Genomic DNA, 27,962 nt, shown 5'->3' with positions numbered 1-27,962 from the left:
CAAAAAAAAACGAGTCATATGTTCCATATTTTTCTGTAATGCATCCATATTTGCTTTACATTTATATCTACTTTTGGCGCTCCTAAATAATATTTTATCAACTAACAAGAACAATATATTTCACAATAAATATTTTTATAATTTACCTACAAAACGCTGTTTATTTATATTCGCGTATTTTTTTCTTTGCATTTATACTACAAACAGTTTTTGATATATAATTTGATCTTTGATTTGAACCGCCCAAGTGGAAATATCATTTAAATAACATACGTGACAAGATGCATGGAAAAACCTGCTCAATATCAGTTTATAACTTATGCGAATCATCATATTTTCGCTATATAATTTATTTCCGCGAGCGCAGATTATAATTTTGTTCATATATAAATAAAAATTATCACTAATGATGCAAACTGAACTGTTAATCTATAATCGATTGCGTTAGCGTTATTGATAATGCCTTCCGGTGGTTCGTTGACAAACACGTCATTCGTCGATTCCATTGATTCGTTCATCAGTTTCTCCCAAAATCTCATTCTGTTAGGCAGGAAATCGGTTTGCACCACAGTTTCCGGCGATCTGTCAATCCCGAATCTCATGAACTGATGATTGCGGTAGTTGGGCCATGTGGGGATCAGCCATGCTTTTGGAATTCTGTACATATGAAATAAACATTACGATCGGTAAGAATATCCGGTCGTCGCTGTATAGAACAGAATTTCCTAGCGATTTAGTATTCCTATCGGATTTGAAAGACGAATCATGCAATGTGATGCCGGAAATAGAATGATAATTGAACGTAATATACTTGAAGAACTTTTGTTTTTAAAAAATTACAATCGAAATAATTATCTTATTAATCTTTATAATCGTATCATATATTAATTTTATTTACCCATTTATCACGAAACTTGTCCACATCTCTGTCATGATGTTAATCATAGTAATATCGCTCTGTGTATTGTGCAATTGCATATTTTTATACATATTATTCAATATAGGAAATAAGTAGTTTAATTCGTCGCCATGTGAAACAGCTGAAGGAATAAATTATTAATTATTAAAATTCACTCATAAATGTCTGCTTAATGTTTGATTGCGGAAGATAGTCGATATAATTATAATTGATGATGAAAGATCTCTTGAATCCTTCTTTTTCATATTTTTTTTTCAACATAAATATTTTTGTTACGTTTAATGTATTTAGAAACAGTAAGTATTATTTGAAATCAAGAAGAAAAATATTATCATATTGAAACCAGTACTTTTAATTATTTATTTTCTTTACTGACTGGAGAAATAGAAAATAAAATTTAAACTTGGAGAGATTTCTTATGTATCTTATTATATGCGTTAATTTAAACTTTAATAATGTTATAAAATAGAAATTATTTTTTACTTGTATTAAAATCTGCCCTTGTTACAATTTTTAATCCCCGCATTAATGTAACATAATGTACTTGTGTTATTTGAATATTGAATATTCTGTATTAAATTAATATTCAATCATTCTTACAATTAGTGTTAAAATAATGGAATTTATAAATAAGTGAACAAATAATATAAAAAAAATATAGTTTCAAAAATGTAAATTCTAAAATAAATAAATAAAATAAATAATAACAGATAATAAATGTACACATTAATTTAATATATTATAAATGTTAATTTTACTGAAGAAGTGTGCTTTTACAATTTGCTTCAAAATTATGTCAAAGTAATTTTGTGTTAATTTTTTACATAATATTTGTGTATCTCTCTCTTTTAACATATTTATCTTGTGTTAAATTAACACAAAAATGTTATAAAAATTTGGATGGATTGTTTGGGATATATGAACTGTGTTAAATTTAACATAAATTTCCCAACTGCATATATGGAAATGATTTTAATAATATACGGATGACGTACCATAAGCAACGGGGACGCCTGAAGCGAAGGTGTTCGAAAATGTGCCTACGTATGCGAAGAGGGAAAAGTAAATGCTGGCGTTTCCTAGATTCGATTGATATTGTGCAGCTTCAATTATCGACCATTTCATAAAATCACTAAACATCTAAAAAAATTATCTCGTCAAACATTACTCACGTATTCATCCTAGAACTCACCTCTGTAATGTTATCCATAAGACCCAACTTCACATTTCCGTTAAAATAAAAATCTTCTAATGCAGAAACGAAAACAGTAGTGTTGGAAATCACTTCGTGGCACTCCATAAAATAAGGCAAATATTTTTCGAAATTCTTTATTAATTCGTCCTCGACGTCGGAATCTATGTATAGAGCTGAAACGAATAGGTACGGATATTGTTAAAGTTTTTTTTCTCCGTATTGAAATTTAGTTAAAAATTTAAAAATTTTTTCATTGAAACAAACATCAAATGACTATTGACTGCTCTAAAATTTTAACTTTAGTTGATATAAAGTTAATTAATGTAATAATAATAATAATTGTAACTATATTTCTTCCATCTCGGAAAATTATCCGACGCCGTTAATTAATTTGCACGATAACTTAATTAATATCATTACAAGAAGTAATAACGGAAAAGTCCGTTATTACTCGTAAAAGTACCGAGTGTCTTTACTAAACCCTCGTCCTTCGTGACTTGTATTATCGCCGGTATATCGCGAAACAATCCGGCCTTTATTATTTTTATTGGATGCACAGTCATAATGGCGTCCTCTGAGTCATCTTCCAATGTAGGACCAAAGTTACATATTGGTTTTGATCTCCAAACAAACTAATATAAAATGATACAAAACTATTGTTATTAGACATATTAATATTTCTATGATAGGAGTCTATAATAGGACTCTATTGAAGGTACTTACGAAAGAATGCGTCATCTCTTCTAATCTCTTCGCATCGATCGTTCTCATGCATTTTATTATCTCTTCGTCATTTTTTACTTTATAACCCGGATATAAAATGCCTTTTGTGGTCAGATCGAAGATAAGTGTTTCATTCGGCGTAATTACGTCATCGTCTTTTTTCAACAGGCAGCCAACAAGTTTTGCCAATTTCAGACATACTTGTCTATATCTTTTCGGAGAGTGAACATTGTATAAATTTAAAGCGGAACTCCCTAATAAAATGTATCTGTGAAAGAGTCCCTCGGTCTTCTTTGAGAGAGCAAGAACATGAGTCGCCGCTGCACCGGCACTGTGTCCCATAAGGGTTACCGATTCAGGATTCCCATCGAAGCTGCGAATATTCTCTTGAATCCATTCGAGAGCCATTTTTATATCTTTAAGACCGTAATTACCTGGCGCAACTTGGTTCGTTGTGCTGAAAAACCCTAAATGATTCGAACTCGTCGTCATTATTGTATAAATTGTAATAAGATTTATTATTTCTTACACAGAAAAGTCGGTTTTACTGAAGTATTTAAAAATTTTGCTAGATACAAATTTGAAAATTTTATTAAACTAAACTGTTCGACAAAAAAAATTTTTTGAACACTGGAACAAAATTAATGATTTTTTAATATAATTTCTTAGGTACTGAATACGAATTCATTTTCGGAATTATTCTATCACGTAAATTTTTAGAAATTTGCTGATAAATTGCAGTTAATTTACGAAAAAGACTATTTTCATGTATTTTGTCATCATAATTATATGTAGCATGCTCTGGAGAACTTTTATTGCAATTTAAATTACATATGTTGCTAGGCCTTGTAGTCTTTAAAAGGAAAATAATTTAATTGAACAATCAAAATAATTATATAGGAAATTCGAACATGATGAGCAATGCTGCAAAATGTTTGGACAATTTCAGCAATCAGCTTGAACATTCTACACAATTAGTAGCATTGTTCGATAAAAAAAGCCATCAGGACGAAACTAGTTAGCTTTCGTAGTTTTTGGACATTGAAATTCAAATTAATGAAAGACCTCTACATATAAATTTTTGTAGCAATTCGAACATTTTTCAAGTTTCGACATTCTCCAATATTGAAGCCACCATTTTGCACTTGTCAATTTTGGATTCGTATTTAACGATCTAAAAATTTAAATAAATATAATCAAAAGCTATTATATAAATCGCCAATGATCTAATTTAATCGTGCATTTTATTAACTGTATAATCAATGCTAAAAAATCTATTTGAGGACTGAAAGTCCGAATAATATATTTAATTTTGATTGCAACAAAACTTCTATAGTATAGTACGTCACGACAGTTATAATGTGACAAAATACGTGAAAATTTTTTTTACAAATTTAAACAAAATTGTGGAGCAATTTGAAACCGGATTTGTATTAAGCGGTTAAAAGACTACAGGAAATGATTATGCAAGAAATTCAAGCATGATGAGCAATGCTGCAAAAGGTGACATTCTAGCAATCAACTTGAGCATTCTACATAATTATTTCAATAGCACTGTTTAACAAAAAAGCACCAGAACGCGACACATAGTATTTAAATATATACTATCAGTATTGAAAATTTATAGTATGCATAACGTAAACTGTACATTTCAGTACTGGCAATGCATACTTGATCTAATTACATTCTGGTGATTTTTTGTCAAACAAGTGCAATTGAATAATTATGCAAAATGCTTAAACTAATTGTCAGAATGTTAGAGCCTTTTGCACTGCTCATCACGCTTGAATTTCCTACATAATTATTGATTTAACAAAATTATTTTCCGATCTGTACCTAGTTAAATTTTTAGATATTTTAACAAAATTATTCTGTGCTTCAATTTGCGATAGATCTAACGCGTTATTGTAATGAAAAAATCGCTGACAATTACATTAGATAAACCTTTTCTTCTCACCTAAAACAGAAAGTCGGTAATTCAGCGTGACAAGGATTATATCCTGCTCCAACAAATAATCCGGCGCATACAGATTGCTATCGCTACTTCCTGTTACATATGCACCCCCATGCACATAGACTAAAACCGGTAGTTTCGTGGATATCTGCCGGTCTAAAATCTATAAAGATTTTTAATACAAAATTATAGAATGATAAAAAAAATCATATACACATTTAAATAAACGTAGAAACGAAATATTTAATAACTATTGCGCTAAACATTTATCGTAAAAAATATCGTATCAACAACGTAACCTTGATTCGTTTAAGTTTAGTTAAGCCTTGTTAGACCTCGTGGTCTAATTGAGTTCGTTCGCGTTTGTTCTTGAAACATTGTAATTTTCTATTTACTTTGCAATTTTTGGCAAAACTATAAAAATAGCGCGCGATGTTAACTATTTACGTGATTATGAGAATATTGATCCACTATTAGATTTTTGTTATTATTGCGTTCTATTTGTTATTATTATTGAACGATAATATTTGTATGCACTCACATAGGGAACGAAGATGTTTAGATAAAGGCAGTCCTCACTACCGACAATTTTTAAGGTTTTCGAATCAGTTTGAATGCATTTTTGCCCATCGATCGTAGCGTTCCGAACTTTTGTCCACGTGTGATTCCATCGTTGCGGGCTCTAACAAAATATTATATAATCCAATTACATTGCTAATTAATGTCGCATTCGGAGTGTAAACTATGAATGTGATTTACGTTTTCTTACTCGCGTCAGTCAAGTAGTTTCTTGCAGAAAAATATGAATTTTCAACGAATTAGATGAGTCATGGATAAATGACTCGATTTAATTTTTATACACAAAATTATAAATATTTATAAAAATAAAAAGAATAACAGAAAAACGGTTAGATTAGATTAAATATTAAATATTTCATTAGATGTAAAGTATTATTAAAAGTCTGTTCGCTTTGCTGGCACTTTTTGCGTATCGCTAAATTTATAATGTCAAATTATATTCAATTTGAGTTATTTTTAATAATTTCTATAGGTCACTATTATTTCTATCCACACAGTATGTCATTAATTAATTAAAATAATGGAATTAAATAATTTAATTCAAGAAAATGTATTAAATTTGATTAAAATTTAATTAATTTATCAAGTATATACGTTAATATGGATATTGTTTTACTTTGAAACTAACTACAGAAATGCATAAGTCACTTTCGTGGTTCACGCTCTGTGTTATTGCGATATAATTCGGATTTTTAGTTAAAAGTAAAATATATATGTAAAATATATTTATAATTCTGATTTTTATTTGCTTGGAATTAGACAAAAATCAATCTTCCAAAATCTTCGCAAGTTCCACAGATGAGTTGATCCTCATATATCATTAAAGGATACACAGAATAAATTAAATTAAATTATACTCGCTCGTGTTCAAACAATACGTACTCTGAATCTCAAATCGCCTATCGGGGGTAGAGCGTACGGTATGCCGAGAAAATTCGCGACCGACCGATCGCGTATGGTTCTGCTCCATTTGCCGCGAAAGATGCCCCATTTCGTGTTGACGAGAAGTCGATTTTCGGAATCCATGAATAAACCGTCAACGAGAATGAACAGGAACACGAGAACACTTATACATAGCCAAATCCTTTCGTTCAACCGAAGACGAAGCGACGACATGTTGCAGCGTGCGAGAGATTCACTTTATCCCGTATTTATCGCTAGGGATGTTGCGCATATCATATGCATAAAACGACTGAAATGTAGCACAACTTCACTTGAACAACCGCGAGCTGCTTTATCGCGAACCGCCACGTGATATGGACGCAATACGTTTAATTCCTATAGAAGTGACGAACCAAGCCGAGCCACGCGACTTTACTTTACTGTCGTTTAAGTTTATGATAGGTCAATACAAGAATAGATATCATGGAATATTTTAACGTAAATATTTCATTGAGATCACAGTTATTAAATCGTGTAAAGAGTATTCGAAGTGCATTTAGAAAAATAAATCACACATCATTACATACGTTCACATGCCGTTATAAATGTATCGCGTAATAAATTTTGATAATCATTTGTATGTTGCATTTGTTCATCACAAAGATGAGCTTAATTGCATGAGAAGTCACTTTAAGATGTTAAGCCACTTTACATTAGCGATGATTTTATTAGATTTGCTGTTATCAAACTTATCTTTATTGAGTATTCATTTTGACTTAAAAATTTATTAATAGTTATATCAGTAAAGATAAGCGTTAAACATATATGCTTTCTGAAATTTTAGAGTGAAATTTTACTCTTAAAGATTGAAATTTTTTTTTTAACTCTGATTTTCCACTCTAAAGGATTTGGATAGTAAAGTCACCAAGGACATATTGTATAATTTATATAAAAAAATTGATAGGATTGTCAATTTAACTTTACAAAATTAAAGCATACAGAATGGACCAACAAAATGTATTATAAATATAATGCATATTTAATTATTTCTTTGCGTTTGTCTCTCGAAAAGTATGAAAGTCTCTGTTTTTCATAGGAAGTGATTGAATATTCCGTCCTCGCCCCGCCGTCTTTACATCATTTATTCACCAGAAGGATCTCTATCAACCGTGACGTATTATTAAGCGAGGGGTAATGCGGCTTTTGGCGGAGCTTAGCTACATACTGTACATTATTATAGATGAGCAACTTAACCCGGGTTACTCGTAACCATTCCATTATTCAACACGTTGCATTTTAGCTCTCTGCCATGGCACTACATACTTCACAATGTCAACAATCGCGCAAGGTTATTTGAAACTCGAAATGCAAACCATTTCGCAAGAGCTGTCGCAACGGTGGAATAAAGTAATAACTTAAAAAAGTACATACAAAAAATTGCAGCAAAAAATCTAACGTAATGATAATGCCTTCCTTTTTAAGAATTTCGAAGATTCGACATGAACCTATAATTTTCCTAATTCTCTCATGTATATTAATATTCTCTTAAATAAAAAAAAATATTTGTTAAGTTATTTTGTTTAATTTATTTAGCTTGATAATATTTTTCGTAATAAATTCTTTACAGTGTTTTATCATTATATTAACTTTTAGTACACGATAGATCATTCGTATCTAGGATTAATTTTCACCACTCTTATACAAAAATTATTAAGTGATTCTCACATATATATAAATTTTTTTATTTAGCTTAACACGTTTGAAAAATATTTATAGATGTATTAAAAGAAAAAAAAGAAATGGGGACCATTATTTAGATCCTATAGATGCTCCTAGTACTTCAAACAAGAGAAATGCATGAATAACCCAATCATGTATAAAATGTTAAATATTAAATTGGCGATCAATTGAATTTGTAATATTATTACTTCGGCTTTAGTTTAGAATTGCATTTTCAAAACTAATTGTATTTGGCGTGCAGATTGAAGAACTGGAAAACATATTCAAACGTTCATATAGATTATTATAAACTAAAATTTAATCTTCATATTCGGCGCTTATTTATTTATTCGATTTACTGATTTATTTTGGAGTTAACAAGCATATTTTTCGAAAGCTCTTGCCAGAGGAGAATTACCTTAAATGCCATCGCCGATTGTTTTGTTCAAAATCCTGAAACGCAGAGACGTTTGAAAAGCGATCGTTCTTTATTTATCTCAAATCGAACGACCGTCTAATTCGGGTTTCACTGACGCTCTTACCGCATCCCGTGGGTTTTCTTCTCCGGTTTTCTACGTCGACCGTCGCCGCCACCACCATTACCGCCACCGCCACTACCTCCGTTGCTGTGGCGGAGGATTCACTTCCGCCGGCGAGTTCAAGTCCTAACAATTTCCTGACAAGAGGGGCTTCCCCCGGGAGTTTCCGGTCCGTTTCCGCACGAAATCTCCATGGCACCTTCACTCGTTACGCGTCGTTTGCCGAGCCGTGTTTATCTCCTCGTCATTAGTTATGCTGTGTTACTTGGTCGCAGATTTCTGCTGATTATAGTCTTTTGCTTCCTCCCTATAATTACCGGCTTTTCTTTTTTGTTTTGCTCTTAGATTTAGTACAATAATTATTACGATAAAATCTTGATTATACGAATCAATTGAGAAGCACCATATTTGGATCTTTCAAATAATTGAGTAATTACACCCTAACTTCAAAAGCGATCAAGCGATTTCTTATATAATCAATTTCGATACAATTTACTTTGCGCAATAAATTTAAGCAATATAAATATATAGAAAGAACGATTTTTTTTTGCTGAAATATTTAAAATTTTAGTTAGATACAGATTTGAAAATAATTTTGTTGGACTATCAAAATAATTACGTAGAACTTATAATGGGCAATAATGCAAAAAAAGTTTTGATATTCTAGCAACCAATTTGAACGTCCTACCGTCTAACTGAATTATTTTCAGATGTGTATTTAGCTAAATTTTTAGAGATATTATTATTAGATATATATTGTATAGAAATAATTCATTGACTGACTATTTACTAATAATCATGTATATCTATGTAAAAAATAACAAAAGACAACAATGCTATTATCACGTTATATTCCAACAAAGCGTAATAACGTCATAAATTAAATGCAAAGAGACGTCCTGTCATTTTAAGTTAGACTACTAAACATTCTATTATTTATTATCGCGAGCTTACTTCGTCTTTGTTACTTGTTATTAATTAATTAGTATGCATTGCTTTGTTCGTGAGCTTGATAGCGCTAAATAATGGATAATAAGAGCATGAGATATGAAATCACTGAATCGTTGAATCAGTTAATACGCACATTATTATATTGATAATGTAATTAAAATTAAAATTAAAGTTAAAATTAAAAGGGATATGATGAATGCATATATACTTACACTTAGCGTTACTAAATAACGTTGTGCAAAGGTGAATTATCAAACCAAAAGTAGCAATAAAAATAGCGCGAAGGAATTGATAATTTGATGACTGGCATGCCAAGAATGTTCTGATTTTTTATTATACGCTTTTCCAAAAATTTGAGAACTTATGCGGTATTAAAACTCGCGTTTTGACAATTGTAGAATATAAATCAGTAATTTAACTTTCACGGAAAGAAATAGATTTGCTGATTCAGCAATGCTATAGCTTTCTACGCGAATTCATTTGTAATTAAGAAAATTTGATGGCTCAACAAAGAAATTATGTCTGTAAGCAGTCATCAATATGCTCTTATAACAAACTCATCTTTGGTAATATTATCATTGTTATTGCAACAAATTAGTTCAGTTGAAATAACTAATTTAATATGCTTGCAAATACATATTTTAATCTACACAGCATGCTGAACGCGGGTCTCAAGTTGCAAAATTAGACACAGTGTGACTAACATATTTTCGGTCGTAAGACGCAGAACGCAGGACGCGAAAATTTAACTTTAGTGCGTCCTGTGTTTATGTCCAGAACCTACACGTGACTTATAATTAGATTAAGTTAGGTTCTAATCTGCAACTGCATCCTGCGTATTATGAAGATCCAGCTTAATACATTTAAATAACACTTTAAATAAAAATTGTATATACGTTTATTGTATTACGTTGATTATATTACTCAATAATTCAAAAATTGCACTTTTTTTTATTGTATTAAAATAAAAACCATGTATTTATCAGAATTTGTTGTCTTAATTAACTTGAATTGTTAGAGCAATTAATTCTTTACTACAATGAAGATTGCTGATGAAGATGTAATAAGTTTCTTCATTATAGCAGCATAAATATGCGCTATCTTAGTGAGCATGTTTTGTTATAAATGTTGACCTTTATAATAAATTCTTTATGATAAATTTTTTCAGAAATTATCTTTGCTGTATTAACAAATTTGCTATACCATTCGAACGAATATGATTACAATTTTTAATTTAATTCAGCTACAAAACTTTGCTACTTTAACATAGAAAACTAGCTGTTCCTACATTACGGCTGTAGATTTGCTAAATAAATAAAGCTGTTTTAGCTGTTTTAATAAATCTTTTTTTTTCATGCTGATATGCGATCTCGTGAGCAAGTGATCGATGTGTTTCTCCTTATCTTATATGTTTGTAAAAAATTTACTTTTTAGAAAAGCGTTGAGATAAAAGAAATCAAACGGTTTTCCTGTTTAATAATAAAAGTTGCATCAAAAGAATAGTTAATAGTACCTAAAAATTTAGCTAGATAAAGATCTGAGAATAATTTTCTTGGATTATAAAAAAAATACTTATGTAAAACGCTTAAGCATTGATGATAGTGTTGCAAAAAGTTTTAATATTTTATACATAGCAACTATTTTGAGCGTTTTACATAATTATTTTACATAATTATGTAAAACATTTTTTTTACATTATTATGTATTATTTTAATGGCGTAAATATAATTGTTTTCAAATTTGTATTTAGCTAAATTTTTAGATACTTTAGCAAAATCATTGTTTCTATGTATTAATTACTAATGATCATAATTAATATTGATCCTTAAAGCATCTCATTGAATTAGTATTGATGTTCTTAAAGCATTAATTGAATGCTTTAAATCTTGAACAGAGAGAAGAGTTTCCACAGAGAGAACGATTTTGCTGAAATAGTAAGTTCAAAAATAGTAAAAGTTCAGATAGATACAGAAAATTAAAAATAATTTTAAATTATCAAAATAATTATGTAAAAAGCTCAAGTTGAGTGTTGGAATATCAAAATTTTTTGTAGCATTGTTCATTATGTTTGAGTTTCCTACATAATTATTTTTGATGGTCCAACAAAATTATTTTTAAGTCTGTATCCAACTAAATTTTTAAATACTTCAGCAGAAGCGTCCTTTCTGTACGTAATACAATCTAGCCTTGACTTAATTAAAATTAATTATATGATCTAGTTCTTTTTAACTTAATACAATTCACTTTTGTTTACCTTTATATTTCATTTATGTACGATCGTGCTTTATAAAATGTTAAAATTAAAAAATAATACCTATATAATTATTAGTCTTCTAAAACTGAAATTAATTTTCTTGAAATGTTAAAGACAACAGAAAGCAAGGATTAATTCGGTATTTGTTCACGTAATGGCGGGCTTCGTGGCATGAGGGAATCGAGTAGAACGTCAATATGATTTAATATCGGCTGTTTCTATGTCCACGTGCATGTAGGAGCACGTCGTGTTTGATTAAAGGCGGACGCCGCGCTGGATTATGCATTCGTCTATTTGTCACGTCGTGGACTAATTGCAGTGCGCGATGCAGTCACGACGGCAAGAACCGGCTGGAAATAGCGCAGACCTTTGCATCGGCGATACGGATCAATTTCCCTCATTTTTGACGATACCGTTAAAGTTTGCTTTGCTGATTACTTTATACTAATTTTCCCGGTTGGCGCACGACGTGTCCGAAGCAACATGTTACGCTTGCCTTATTAATATCGTCGGATGTAAACAATTACTTCCTCTCCACGTACGCAATTATGAACTCGACTGAAAATCGCTTAACGTTTGTATGATTAATAATTGTGGTCGTTAAACGTTTTAATTGCATTGTCATTTCCATTCCTTTAAATCTGTAATTCTATTTTAAAATTGGACGTCCTATGTAAGCTGGAAAGTGCTTTGTCAATACCGCGCTGCGTTATTAAATAAAGAGAGGTACGTAACTTTGATCATACGTGAGCGCATTATAATAATGAAACGTAAACCGAGTGCTTTACCGAGAGTGTAAAACTACGGTGTGTTCTACGGACAAGACAATGGAAAAGCTAGCACGCGTGGTTTTTGTACGGTAAATCTCGCGGGAATCGTGATGACACATTTGCGTAACGAGATGATTTTCAGGGACGAGGCGGCCGCATGTTTTTCCACGCGATGACGTCATCACTGCATTCCGCGTAAATTTGCGGAGAGACACGAGTTGTTGTAGAGCGATGATGTGGCGTGGTCATCATATCTGAATCACAAGAAAAAAGTACATATGTACATATGTACGCTTTTTTAAAAAAGTGTACATAATAATCCGGGAGCGGAAGGAGGAAGTATAACTTTACGCGTTAAATGTAGGTATTTAATAAAAAAGTAAAATTTTTAGAATATAACTTTTACTAATTCTGATATTCTTATAATTCCATAAATGTAAAGTAATGACCAGAAGTTTCACGACCTTAAAGAGTACATGTACTTACTAAGATTACAACTGGTAACTCTAGGCGCGAGCAATTATCAATCGTCGATTTGAATCGCCGAGGCACAAACATTTCCTAATCTGCAATGTGCTCTTTGCTTTCTGTTTCTTACTTTGTACCACTTTTTATCTCTTGCCTTTTCGCCTCTTATTCTGTTTCTTCGTTTTCGTTTAAATAAAAGTTGTCGAACTTTGGAAGAGACGAGAAAACACGATTGTTAATAAAACGGTCGCAAAAAGGGAAAAAAGTAAGTTGTAAAAAGTAAGAAACAGGAAAGAAACAAAAAGCACATTGTAGATCAAGTTGCATTCGCCCGGTGACTTTTGCCAGGGTTTAACGCATATCGCATTACGTCGATAATGTTGAATTTAATGTAAACGTCATTATGCGTGCTCCCGTATGGGCGAGTGATTACACGAGAAAACGAATTTACAGCCGACGCGAAATTATATTGTAACGCGTCACGCGGAAAATGCAGGACGTGTATTAAATGTCGTGAAGCGATGAATTAACCAGCGCGAATGGTCGCCACGGTGAAATTATTAATCGCGATATTATTTATCGGTGCTCAAGCTAGCTTTGGCCGTCTTCGTAATGAATCGTCCGTATTTGCACGACGACATTATTATATGCATTTCAGCCGGATAGCCGAAATTATCTTTTTTTTTTTTTCATTGTCGCGGTTTTATCTTTGTTTAATACCGTCGTTGAAAAGCGCGTTTCTGTAAAGGAATTACGAACAAAGGAAAAATGAGAGCGCTTGGCCAAATGAGAACCGTACGTCTTGTTTTTCATCCCTTTTATGCTCTGAAAGGAAATTTGATTCGAGGCGAATCACTGACGAACCAACATCCGGACATAAATACGAGACTATAATAAATAAAGCATCTTTTTATCCTAATTTTGTATTATGGCGATTCCACGTGGAAGATTGCGATGCCCCGTGTAATTCAGAATTTTTTGTAATTTTGAATTTTACTACTATAAAATTTTATTTGGTATTTTTGTTATTGGACACATTTTACTTTTATCTTCTTTTTTTTTGTTAAATAGCAAATAAATAATATAAGGTACTTTCTCTGCATTTAAATTCGTCTTGCTCATCTCTTTTAGAATTTAGATTTATTGTCATTTATGTCATTTTATATATATATATATATATATAAATCTAAATTTTAAAAGAGAAGAGTAGAACGAATTTTATTTAAAGAATATTTTATTTAAATTTTGATTTTTTAACTATTACATATAAATAATATTACATATACCTATTAATATAAATAATATAAATAATATTACATATAACTATTACATATACCAAAATGGCAGTAAAATTATTCTAAAGAAACGTTTTCGTTTTAAGAGCATTTCTTACATTTTTTATAATATAATATTTTTTTATCATACGAGAAGATACGGACTAAAAGTTTCGGAAATGTTGAGTAAGATGCTAAAAGTGTTTTATTCTCGTGGGATTACTTTTGTCAAATGCTATAATCGTTTACTCTCTTTTTCGGACGCGTTTTAAAGGGCAAAATATCAGGAGCACAAGAGTGAATAATATATAAGACTTCGTTGAAGAAAAATAAATTTTATCGCCGTTCGCGGCATAGTTATTGTAAAGTTTGAATATATCACATGAAATACCAGGTGGTGCTTTATTCATAAATTTGTTTTAAACATATATAAATAGAAAATTCAATCAAAACAACTCTTCGTATCTAATATAATAATATGCGAATTTATATAATCTTTTTATTTTCGAAATATAACTTTATTCTCGAATCTTACTATCTCTCAATTTTTAATGATAATTGAAAAATCGATTTTTTTTAAGTTGTGGAGAAATGTAAATTTATCAAACTTTTCACTTGAAATAATTTGTGCGATATATCTTTTATTATCAATTTTAAGAAAATTATGGAAAGAGGAAGATAAGAAATTAAAGAGGAAGAAGATATTAGGATTGTGAATTAAGTTTCCCTGTAAGTATATTCTTGAAATTTTTTGGAGTGAAATCTCATTCCAAGAGAGTTAAAATACGGCCATTATTGAAAAAAAAAAATGAAAAATTTGCACTCTCGAATAAGAGTGGCAGTATTTTAACTTCTTTTGGAGCGATTTCAACCCACAAAATTAGTCGCAAGTGATATTTTCTAAATTGTCAATCTATTTACGTAACTTGCACAAAGTTTCATTAAAATCAGTGTTTGACATTTTGAGAGGTGCCCTTGTAAGTGAATCTAAAGCAATCCCTTCTTAGCTTTATAGGCTGAAGTAAATAAATTTCTTCCTTTATACTCGTATTGCCATGATATAAAAAGATATTTGGAGTAAAAGCTCCTGTTATTGTATGTGCTGATGCAATGTCGATGTTTCTGTCAGTGCCTAAACGAAACGTTCGCGACAGTCTTTGGGAACGTAAAAAAGGTGAGATTTTGAATCACAGAAAGTCGAAATTCTTTAGCCACCGTCTTTCTCGTTACGCTCTCGAAATTCTCTTTATAATTCGGCTGGTCGCCGAAGTCGAGCGCGAATCTACTCGAGAAAGTAGAGGAGAAACTAGAGAAGAAGAAGAAGAGTGGGAAAGAGAGAGAGAGAGAGAGAAACAACCGGCGGCATTTCGGTGCCGTGCGAAAGTGAAATATGCACGTTAGACTACCGGCGACATTGCTACATGAACCACCAGTATCAGCAGCAGCAGCAGCTTTCGTAGCTTGTATGCTGCAAACCGCGTGCGAGTGCATACACACACTGCATGCACCGCGGCGCGTACGCGAGAAAGCACTGCAGCCCGGTGATGCATTGCCTCGGGAGATTAATGCATCGCGCCGCACAGTTTGTTAGGGTGAATAACGACCGGCTGCAATAATGATATTGCCATTAACCTGTCCGTGAAAGTCTCTCGATTCCTCAGGAGCTCCCGATCGTCCGGATCATAGGAGTGATTAATTCAAGATATATCGACACTTGGGATCGTACCTATTCCTCTTTTCCTACGGAATATCTCGGAACCGCGGAAAACTCGTTGACCGCGAGCCTCGAGCTTTGCTTATTTTTACTCGTCTCATCTTGCAGCATGAGATGAGCCAGCGTGGATTTCGTCGATTTTTAAAAAGCTCTGCTACGTGCTCTAGAAAAGATACATAATCCGGAAAGAAATATAAAGAGAGATAGATGGAGACTCTTACAATGGTGGATGAGGGTTGGGAATAATACCAAGCACAATCTTGAAATTATAATACATCTGACTTAATGTTCTCTCAAGAATTTCTCATCGCACATAATGGAGCGCGAGCTGAAAGAAAATTAATTAGAAAGGTCAAAGGTACACGTCAATCCGCGAAATGAGCGTCGGGTATGGAAACAACGTGATTTATTAACTTAATTCGACTTTATTACCGTCTCTCATTACTTCTATTATGTAAATTTAGCTAGATCTGAAAATAATTTTGTTGGACTATCAAAATAATGCTGTACGACGCTCAAGGTTATTAGAATGTCAAAATTTCTGCAGCATTACTCGTCTTGCATAATTATTTTGATAGTTCGAGAAAATTGTTTTTAGATCTATTCAATATCTACCTTAATTTTTAGATACTTTGGTAAAATTGTACTTTCCATGTTCTATTTAAGGAAGACGTATTATATTAATTTAGATTGGTGATCTAAATTAAAAAACGGTCTTTCAGTGTGTCACGTAAATTTATCAATTTAATTATAAAAGATCAATTTTTGTAACTAAACTAGTATACTTTTGGAACTTAAAGTGGAATATATGAAAAGAACAATTTTGTTCCAGTATCTAAAATTTAGATAGATACAGATCTGAAAATAATTTTGCTGGGCCATAAAAGTTCAAGCTGGTTGTTAAAATGTCAAAACTTTTTAAAGCATCATGCGACTATCTTACATAATTATTTTAATGGTTTAGTATACTTATTTTCAGATCTGGAAATTTACCCTGGAAAAAAAGATTCTGATCATAGCTAATTTTGATTAGTTGAAATTGTATTTGCTATGAAATTTGCTGCTAATATAAGGACGTGATAGTAAAATATACATGTCTGTTACAGTCAATTTATTTAACAATATGAAGTTAATTGTCATAGTTATCGGATATGTCCGGGTTAAAGAAAATTGTCTCTACCACAATTAAATATGATTTGCTGAAATTATCCTATTTGCTATCAAATTGTCCGCTACACAGAAAACGTTTGTTGCAATGATCATACATCGACATAATAGCAAAATGCTTATCTGTTACAATGATAATATTTAGGACTCACAGCTAATGGAAATTAGACTTTGCAGATCCGACGTTAGGTGTCCATATAATACTATCGAATTTAGCTGTCATACCAAATTTTTAGCTGTGGCAGCTAATCTTTTTTTTCCGTGTAACTAAATTTTTAGATACTTCGACCAATTATTTTTTCCGTATATATTTGACGAAAGCGAAAAAAAAAAGAGTATTAGCGCAATTTAGTACAGGAATAAAAATGGACTTAAGATTGTGCGACAATCTAGAATCCATTGCGGGCGACAAAAGACATTACAAACTCAGCGCAAATCCGATATACTTAACGCTTGTTATCGGAGTTATCTGTATTCTTTTCTTCTTGTAACAATCCTCGTTCAGTGGCTCAACAAGCCTGAGAACATTCGCAACACCAGTAACTCCTCACGCCGTCCATAATAGCGCCGCTGATTGCAGCTCAGCCGTCACGAAAATTATACGATAATACAGCTGACTTAATACGCCGAGCGGGAGCGGAGGGCGAAACGCGCGCGGAAGATAATCAAGGCGATTACTCGGGTGCCTTAATGACACTTAATGCATTCTCTCGTAGCGCGATCTCTCGCTTTACGTACAGAACGGAACGTCGGGGAGAGCAGGAGAAAGAAATGCGGCGCGCTGTCTGCGCGTGCCACACGGGGGTTGCTTCATTTACCCCGCGATTTCTCCCGGCCATCGCTCGGCCACGGGGGTGCAGTAACGCGCTAATGAAGTATTTACCATTCTATTACTACGTGCTGCGAGCCCGCCGCCACTCTCACCGCCCTTATCGCCATATCTCCCCACGTTCTCGGCCGCCATCGCGTTTCCTCGCCACACCGGAGGTGCTCGAAGGTGAATCGCTCCTCGCGGGCGTGTCCGAGAAACGATATGGATTTCCACATCATCATGGATGTTGTATGGATTATTATAGCTTTGAAAGTTTATTGGCCTAAGTTTAAGCGAAGTTCAAAGTCGGATATTCGATTCATCCGCCTCGAATTCTCAATGAGAACGTTTGAGCCGAATCGAGTAAATGCATGGAAAGAAAATGTTGCTGGCTATAGTTAATTCTGATTGATGAAATTGTATTAGCTACTATAGTTATGAAATTTGCTAATATATACAAAGGATTTGCTGCTGTAGCTAATATAAGGACGTGATAGCAAAGCATGTTTACAGATCAATTTATTTAGCAGCATGAAATTAATTGTCATAGTTATGTCAGTAAAAGAAAATTGTCGCTACCACAGTTAAATAATGGTTTGCTGAAACTGTACTTGCTACGAAATTGTCTGCTACACAGAAAACGTTTGCTGCAATGATAATTTAGGCCTAGTTAATGGAAATTAGACATCGCAGATACGACGTAATATTCATATATTACGACTGAAATTTAGCTATCACATGCAAAATTTTGCTGCTGCAACTAATCCTTTTTTTCCGTGTGTTCTTCAAGATATTAACTTAATCTTTCGTCTGCAATCTTTTTTGATACAAACGAAATTTCACTCTCAAACTTCTCTGAAATAAAAAAGAAGGCAGAATTCGATTCTCACTCCTAAAATATCTTGTTAAAAACTGTTTGATAATTTAATAGAGATGTTGGAAAGCAACTGAATTTTTCCACATTTCTGAAAGCCTGGAATAGTAAAAAATACTGGCTGGACGGAGAGAGTAAAAGTGATTACAAATGGAAGATTAATTGAAGGATTTTCTGCAACAGTGAACTAACGTAGCTGAATTGTGATATTAGTAGAAATGGATGAGTGGCAGAAAGAGAGAGAGAGAGAGAGAGAGAGAGAGAGAGAGAGAGAGTCTTCTATTTGTCTCAAAAGTTGAACTAACCTACTGTAACGTTATGTTTATAATTTGTATTTTTTTTATCTCACTCGGTATTTTTATCACTCGATATACCACATCTGATGCAAAAAACTTTTATTCTTCTCATAATTTTCCTTATTCATATCTGCAACTTTTAATAAACTGAATTATGCCAAAATATCAGAGTTTTTGTAGCAATATGCATATAAATGTGTTTTTCCCATCACTTTAACTTTACATATCGTTCTATATTAAAGGATCAAATTTAAACCAGTTGCTTAAATTATATAACATTTTGTTATTTTCCAAGTATGTATTATATATCAGAATGTATTATTTTAATACAAAACGTGTGGTTAAAAAAAAAACCACATCAAATTAACCCATTTCCGTGGCTGAATTGCTTTAGTTTTAAAGTCACAGCGTTTAAATTAACGTAGGTATGTCCACTTTAATAATAAATTAAATTTGAGTTACGTTAATACATTTCTTCAATTAAATTGTTTAATTTCATTTTAGTTAAAATAATGACGCATTAAGTAGAAACAGTGACGACTTATGGGAATAACACCATTGCAGCGAATCCTTCAATTAGATTACTTATTGCGGTAATAATTTGCATTATGCAGCTCTTTATTTAGATATAATACATTATGAGACGAGATCGCGAAATTATCTTACCATTTCTTTCCGACATTCCAAATCGCTTACTGAATACGTAAGGACGTGCCGCAAGCGAGCTAATGAAATTTCGCATTAGTTGCTTCGAAGTTACTTCACACCGGACTGCCTGCTTAAAACTACTCGGAACATTCCTTAACTACCAACTCGAGTTCCAAAGTTACACGGACGATATTTCGGTATATGTCATTGACGACGCGGCGAATAAATATTTGATATCGGATGCACGGCTACGCGTATTCTCTCGCGATGGGAATAAATGTTTTTCCTAAAATGCGCATGTATCTCGGCATGCACGGAATTTCTATCAAGAGCCACGTACAGGAGAGAATCGCTTTGCACCGTTTCTCGATACGCGGCGGTCGGGCGGCCTCATCTCTCAGACGTCGACCGCGCGTGTAGATCGGATGGAGAAAAAAAAGAATTGTATTTCCGCCCGGCGCACTTTTCATCAGTTTCCGTCGGCATTGACGGATCATAACCGCACATCGACAGCGAATCCAAATATCAGCGCCGGCAGTGCAATTTTAATCTACGCAATCCGCTGCCGGACGTATTATCGGGAAGCGTCCGCGAGATTCAGCGTCGGCGCGACCCACTCGACCGATTTCGTCGATCTCGCATATTATTAGGCGAAGTATTGACAGTTACGTCGATACGCCATTAAGATTCTCCGGAAAACTCGCACATGATTGGTCACTCTTCAAAGCAAGTCATAATGCCAATCGCAAATTTGCAATTGTACGGAATTACATGAGGCACGTTGACATATTGTGTTAGGAAACAAGGAATAATTAAGAAAATCAAGCAGCGAATTGATCGGAAAACTCATCTATTCTTTGCTCGGTTACTGGAAATATTTATTTTTAATTCGTAACAGAAAAACTTTTTTTATGACGAGAAAGAAATATATGAGTCCTTGGAACACACTACAGTTTTTTTTATTATTAATTTTAGAAGCTTCAAAATTTGTAACTGTAATTGTAACGCTGAAAAAAAGTCTTAATTTCAAAGAAATATTTTTTTGCTCTCGTATTAAAAAAAATTATTTCTTTAGATCAATGAAAATTTCTTTGAAAATAAGATATTGTACAATATCTTATTGAATACGAGCGAAGAAATATTTAAATAAGTAAAAAGAAATATTTCTTTAAAATTAAGATTTTTTTTCAATGTATAAAAAATTGCAACATTTGATTATTGTTAGCATAAATACAATACGATAATTACCCATAAATGTAACAAAATTGTAAAAAATAAAATTGTGTGTGTGAGAGAAAAAGAGAGATAGAGAGAGAGAGAGAGAGAAAAACATAAAATTTAATCAAATTTAAATCGTTACATTATTTAAAAATTAAGAATATATCACTAGGTCCCATATGTCTCAATTACAGATTAAAGATGTATTAGATACTTTCAAAATAATTATGAAAAAGAATTAAAAACAGGTAATACAAAAAATTTAGCAGCAATTTAAAACGGGGATTAAAAATGATTTCATTAAAAACTAGTATTTTTTTATTTATACTTTAATGGAAACGTATTATAAATAATGGCAAAAATCAAAATTTTATTTTAAGTATTCGAAATGATTTATATAAAGTTTTATTACGATGCAAAAATTAGAGTTATTTTATAAATAAAATTTATTTGTTTGCATTGTTCGCCAAAAAATTGAGAATTTTATTATTTTAAAAATTTTAATATTTTTTATAACAATACAAAATAATAACATGTAAAGTAAATAAACTGTAAAAATGTACATGCTTTAATAAAAATAGAATGTTTTAAACACAACTTTCATATGTGCATAGTTTATTTAAAGTTTAAATATAAATGCATTTGTAAAAATTGATGTGATACTTCTTTAATTCTAAAAGGAAATTGAATGTCCGTTCTCCATTTCTATTTTCACGTTTTGCTGTCACGTTTTTCACGTATCGTTTCACATACTTGCAAGATTTTCAGCAATTTTGTATATTTTCGCGAGTAGAACATCGACTGTCAACGCGTCATCAACGAACTACTACGTACTACATTTCTGAATCACATTTCAGAACGACATATTATATGAATAAGAAATATTTATTAAAATCTGTTTAAAAAAGTCGGTTTGTCATATAAATACGCTTGTATTTCGAATTTCAATTCTTACGTGACGAATCGTCGCTATACCGGCGATCATTCGTGTGCATCTGTGATCTGCATGTCTCCCGGCGCGTCAATCGCGAGGTTCAATTTTTTTTTTTTTTTCGCATGCAGCGTGGTCCGGCGTTTAGCGACCCGTCAGAAATGGATGGGTTCGAATTCTGAACTGACGAGGCTTTATTCCATCTTCCTCCCGACGGCGCACGATGAGTGCGTCCCCGTCAATTCGACGATATCGCACGTAAAAGCGCCAGCGTTCGGTGGCGCGAGAGCAATGCATGCGCGAGCACGCCTTGGGCTGTATCGCGCTTTCCAATGTTGCGCTTTTGTAAACTATATAAATTCGCGGCGGCGAATTACTTCCCTCGAAACACGACCATCGTGAAAACAGCTACGCTCGCGTACGCCACCGTTAGAGGTAGCAGAGGCAAGAGATAGCCAATGACAATCTAATCCCTTGATAAAAATGTAACATTTTGTTATTTTTGACATTCATGTATGTCAGAATGCAAATCAGTTTATTTCTGTGATTAGTTTTTGTAAATCAATCCATTTCTGTTGTCAGCGAAGTGATTAACGTGAAAAAGAATCCTTCGCAATAAAATCATATTAATTATCCTATTTTTATTAGTATAATTTATTCACGGAAAAAAAACACAGCTAAAAACTTCACTGATTCAGCAAATCTACAGTCGTAATATGTAGACAGTCAATTTTTTATGTTAAAGTAGCAAAATTGACAGCTGAATAACATTAACGATTTATTAAATCAAACCTATCAAATCTTCTTAGTTATAGATGTTGAATCTGCGCAGTAAGTTACAGGTTTGTACCGCCCAATTAATTTTTTTTCTGTATTGATATTCGATATGATTACGTTTGTACAATATTCTTTAAAAATCATAAAGAGAAATAAGAATTAGCTGAATGAAGAAAACTACTGAGACTGAACTCCATTTTCCTACTGTTGGAATATAAAATCACTTCAAGTGACTAAATATTCACGAGTTAAATGCGCGTTGAGAAAGTAAGTTATTGAGTTGAACAGTAATAAAAGTTGGACAGTAATAAAGTTACATTCTGCACTCTCCCTTTCTATTGCCTCTTGATGTATTATACAATATTGATAAATTATGTATTGCATTCGATCTCGCAGAAAACTGTGAGGCTCGAGCAAATACATTCGGGTTCTGCTCTGCGATTGATGTTATGATTTCGGGATCGCATCTCGCAAATAGAGTTGTTCTCTATTTTATGTGTTGTGCGTGTCATGCGCCATTATTATCCCGCCTTCGAAATGCCGTTATAAATCGAATACGTAGGACATGGCAACACGATAGGTGGTATACGTCGGGGCCAGAAAAATAACGATCGTTTAGATCGTAACGAGCTACGCGTGCAATCGTGCCACGAGCAAAAGCTATCGTTAATGCCCAAAACTCCCAAAACCCCGAGATCTCGACAACGCGGCGCGAGATAAAAAATCGTGAGGTCGTCGATAGCGTGTTCTATCTCATACATCGTTTGAGCAGCGCGATCGACTCATCCGATAAGTCCATATATAAGGGAAATAAATGGACTCTTCACGCACAGGTAAATGCCAGGGGAGACGTGTAAAATTTATCGTTCCGATTACTCAACACGTTTTTATAAAGATGCATCGCAGAATGCGATGTTTTTCCGATCGTTTACTCCCTTCGTGCAAAATCACAGGGCGCGCGTCGCAGACTTTAGGTCTGTTTTCTCCATCTCCCTGCACTCTCTAAACTGGTGCAATAAGCTGAAGTGAAGCAAGTATATGTTTGTTTCAACTTATTACACGCGTGCATCGATTCAGAGAGTCTAGAAATAAAGAACAGACTTATTGACATCTGGTGACGTTCGTGTCTTATCGTCGATTAACACTGTTAATCTGGGCTGCCGAGGGTTGATTTTTAATTCTATGCAAATGGCACAGACGCTCACACTTTCGCGTGGATTCAGAGGTCGCGTACCACACACACACGTATACATGATGTACACATACATATTACTTGGCAGTATAACAATCCGTAAAATCGCCCACTCGCTGAATTTTACATTCGGCACTCGCGTAAATGGCGATGTGAGTCACGCGTCGCCTTTGTAACGCCACCGTTGTATGGCGGCGCGATCAAATATGCACGCCTGCATGCATGCAATCGGGTACATACAAGCGCTTACCGACGTTATCTTCCGCAGGGGTCACCTCTTCCTCTCGCGAGCTTCGGTTGATTCACCGCGCGCGAATAACTCCGATTGCTAGTCTCTCACGTTTTCGTATTTTCGAAAATGGAACTCGTCAGCGTTTCTGTATGTGCCTTTTGCGAAAGACTCTGCAGCTACCGCGTGGAAAAAAATCCCACTTCCGTTACCACGGTACGTGGTACTTCTATTTACAAAATGGTACCCCCGAAGATAGTTTCTATGCGAGGATAAAAAGGATGTAAAAGTATTGTTTAAAAAAAATTATTAATTTTATATCGATGAAAATTATTTACTTTATATACTGAGAAATTAAAAAAGAGAGAATTTAACTTAAGCTATTATTATTACATTGAAATAACGTGTGTTAAGACATGTATACGTATTACATAAAAATAACAAAATATGAAAAGGCTAAGGAGCCAAGCTTGTTGTTCGTGTTATTCTATACAATATTTATATGTTTAATGTAGAATAACAATTATAAGTACAAACGTTTTTTACACCAGGTCATCTTTAGTGTAATAAAATTATAGCTACCGCGGTTTAAATTTCAAAATTCTGTGTCTAGATCGAGATCAAATTGAGACTCTTATACCTCGAGAGGACGCAAACAATTGTCATAATTAAAGCGATTTTTACTAAATACAAAGACCTTGTATTTACCAGCGAACGTCGAAAATAATATGTGAAATATATCAAATCACATATTGTGTGAAAGAAAAGTTTGGTAAATGTACTATACAAATGATTAAAGCCTATCAAAATGATGAAAAATCACTGAAATGTGCATAATTAAGACACGATGAATTTAATATTGTAAATAAAAAGATTAATTTTCGTACGAAGTAGGATAGACTTACTGATTGTTTCGTACGATAATTTCCGTTTAATAAACGTCTACCTTCCCGTTCTTGTAGTTTTGATCGGATCTTTATGCGGAAATTTATGCCCGGCGATCCCCAGTCGATCCCTTTTCTTGCCGAACGTTATCCCGATCGGTCGATCCTACGCTCGATTCCACGGATCGTTTTCGCAAGCCGGGGACGCGCGTTCGCGGGGGACGAATAAATTACCGGCAACACGTGAATACTCGGCGACGCAGGGACCGCCGGCTGAGTCGTGCGAAATCCTCATGCATAATTTTCCACCATTCTATTCGGATGCGCGTTTACACGCGCGAACGTGCACACTCGGGATAGGAAGAGAGCTCGCATTCGCGAGCGTATGTACAATGTACCCGTCCGCGTGGGCTGAAAACGCGCGTTGACCCGCGCGTGCATTCGCGTGCGTCGTTCAATGCAAATTTCCCGGTGCAAAACCCGGTCAACCGCGACCACGTTGTGTGTAAACCTGGCTCCGTCGTGCCGACGAGAACTAGCGTGTATAGTTCGTGGACGCTGCTACTACTACTGTTACTTACTGCTTGATGTTGCTGTTACCGCTGCTGCTATTACCGCTGTAGCTACCGCTGTAGATACGATCGATTCTTCCGTGCGATTATATTACTGTCGAGATGCATGTTTGCACAGAGAGCAAAAGCAAAGATCTACCGGATGCTGAAGTTCCGTTCTGACATCGAAAAATTCGAGGTATTATCGAGAAGAAAGGAAGGAAAGGAAGGAGAGAATTTTGTTTCGAAATAATCCGTCTCACTTTTATCATTCCAAATATCTTTAAAGAAGTTTAATCCTTCGTTATGCAGTATATCAGTACTTTAATGCGGATTCAAGCAGTTTGATCTCGAACAGCTGTTTACGTAAAACATTGAATATTAATTTATATCTTTGAAAGATTCTTGTTAGATGTTATTTTATATGTAATGTATTGTTTGTAATGAGATAATAAACTCGTTATTTATGTTACATTAAAGCTATACAGAAAGAACTGTTTTGCTGAAGTATTTATAAATTTATTTTAGCTAAATACAGATCTGAAAATCATTTTGAAATCATCGAAATAATTGTGAAAGATACTCAAGATGTTAGAATATCAACACGTTTTATTATCATGTTTGAGTGTTTTCTGAATAATTATACAATAAAAAAACATTTTATATTTGTGTTAGAAACGATCCTTAATATTCAAGTCCTTGTTAAAATTTTGTTTTTCAATATATACAAGTATTAATTTATATATATATATATATATATCATAATGAGATTTTGTATTATTTAAATATGTTGTATTAAATTGATGTTCAACATTTTTTAATGCCAAAATTTATTATGTGTAAGTGTCAAATAATACAAAAATAATGAGTTGTAAAACGTAAAAAAGATTAATGAATGTTTGTTAATAAAAAAGATGAATAAAAATACGTGTTAATTTAATATATTACAAACGTTAATTTTAAAAAGTATTATATATTTTCACAGTTTGCTTAAAAATTGTGTCAGCGTTAACTTTTTTACATAATATTTGTGTTACTTTTTAATCCATTCATCTTGTGTTGAACGGAAATATGAGTTTGACAAGATTATTTTCAAATCTATATCTACAAAATTATTAGATACGAGTACTTCAATAAAATTCTTCTTTTCAAATTGTTCTTTTGTAATGATTTTTTTTCTTTCGTTAAATTTGCGTTGAATTTTTTTCTTTGAAAAATTTAATTGTAATTATGTCCGGATGTTCGAAAAATAGGACACGCGAAATCGGATCTCGGAAGTAACGAGATGATTCCTGGCCATGCGCATCCCCGTGTGTATACAGCAATGCCATATTGGAAACTGATTAACCGGTCGGATATTATTGAAGTGTTCTCCATCTTGATTACACGGGGCATTGACGAATAGCAGACACATTTCCGATGGATGTCCCACCTGAGATCATAGTTAATTCGGGTTGTCATGGTAACTTCTGATTTCGAGTATCGTGGATTATTGGGGGCTATTAATAAAATCTTGATCATCCCGAGTGTGCGCGATTATTCGCGATCACAGTTGTCCTTCCGCTGGAATGACATATTCATGCCGTTTCGTTAATAGGCTTCGTATATTATCGCCGTGCGCAGATAATTAATTAACGCTATCAGGAATATACGTTAAATTAATTGCAAACACAACGGTCAATATTAGAAAATATCGTTAATTGCATTGTGTGATTCTTTCGTCGATAATGATAGGGGCGATCGATTATCAGATCAAAACAAAATGAAAGCTTTGTGCTTTAATAAATTACTAGAAAAACTTTACTTGAAATATTTTCTTGTGCGTGCTGTTAAATAATTTATATATAAATAAAATTTTAAATTGTCAATGCAATTATGACTCGCAAATTTTGAAATTGAAAAAAAGATATGAAAGTATAATTTTTTTTCTCAGTCGAGATTTTTGTTCTTATCCAAAATATATCTTTATTATTGCTTTATATCCATGTCAACGAATTGGACAATAATTTTTAATAATTTTTATATTGTAATAAGTTTTATATTTTTCTCACACAATAATTAATACGGTAAGGACAATGTGCACACATGATTACCTATATTCGTGAATTCTCGTAGCTATACTGTCGGTGCCATTGATCGTTTCAACGGCTTGTCGCTCTGCAACGACGCATTCTAAAATTCATCGTATTCTGGATCCGGAGCCTAGTTGGGTGTACGACCGTGATAATCGAGTGGTAATCGACAATACGCTATTATTTCGAACTTGAAAGCCTATGCTTGCTTAGTATGCTTGCTTGTGACTCGAAGCTTGATACCTATTAGCAGAGGCTCTGATTTTGGTCTAGCAAACCATCGTACGTTTGGACAAACTCAAATATTGGACAAAATCAAAAAATGAGACTAAGATAAATTAAAGTTATTTCTACTAGCTTTAAAATCACCG

General features: G+C 33.2%; 2 protein-coding genes across 13 annotated transcripts in view; one reads left to right on the top strand and one right to left on the bottom strand.

Moving 5' to 3' along the window:
* heph (polypyrimidine tract-binding protein 1 heph) overlaps positions 1–27,962 on the top strand; it is a 532,621-nt gene that overhangs the window by 82,422 nt on the left and 422,237 nt on the right. The gene's annotated exons all lie outside the window — the stretch shown is intronic.
* LOC105143853 (esterase FE4) lies at positions 18–8,136 on the bottom strand. The gene is made up of 9 exons (XM_011052378.2): positions 6,253–8,136; positions 5,333–5,473; positions 4,795–4,954; positions 2,838–3,304; positions 2,578–2,746; positions 2,112–2,287; positions 1,915–2,059; positions 899–1,040; positions 18–657 (listed from the first exon to the last, which is right to left on the bottom strand). The coding sequence occupies exons 1-9, from the start codon at positions 6,484–6,486 to the stop codon at positions 381–383; spliced, it is 1,911 nt and encodes a 636-aa protein (XP_011050680.1). The 5' UTR covers positions 6,487–8,136; the 3' UTR covers positions 18–380.

The sequence above is a fragment of the Acromyrmex echinatior genome, chromosome 1, assembly GCF_024713525.1.
Source record: "Acromyrmex echinatior isolate Ae372 chromosome 1, ASM2471352v2, whole genome shotgun sequence".
NCBI lineage: Eukaryota > Metazoa > Arthropoda > Insecta > Hymenoptera > Formicidae > Acromyrmex > Acromyrmex echinatior.
The sequence above is the reverse complement of the archived record's forward strand: the minus strand, read 5'-3'. Positions and strand labels throughout refer to the sequence as shown.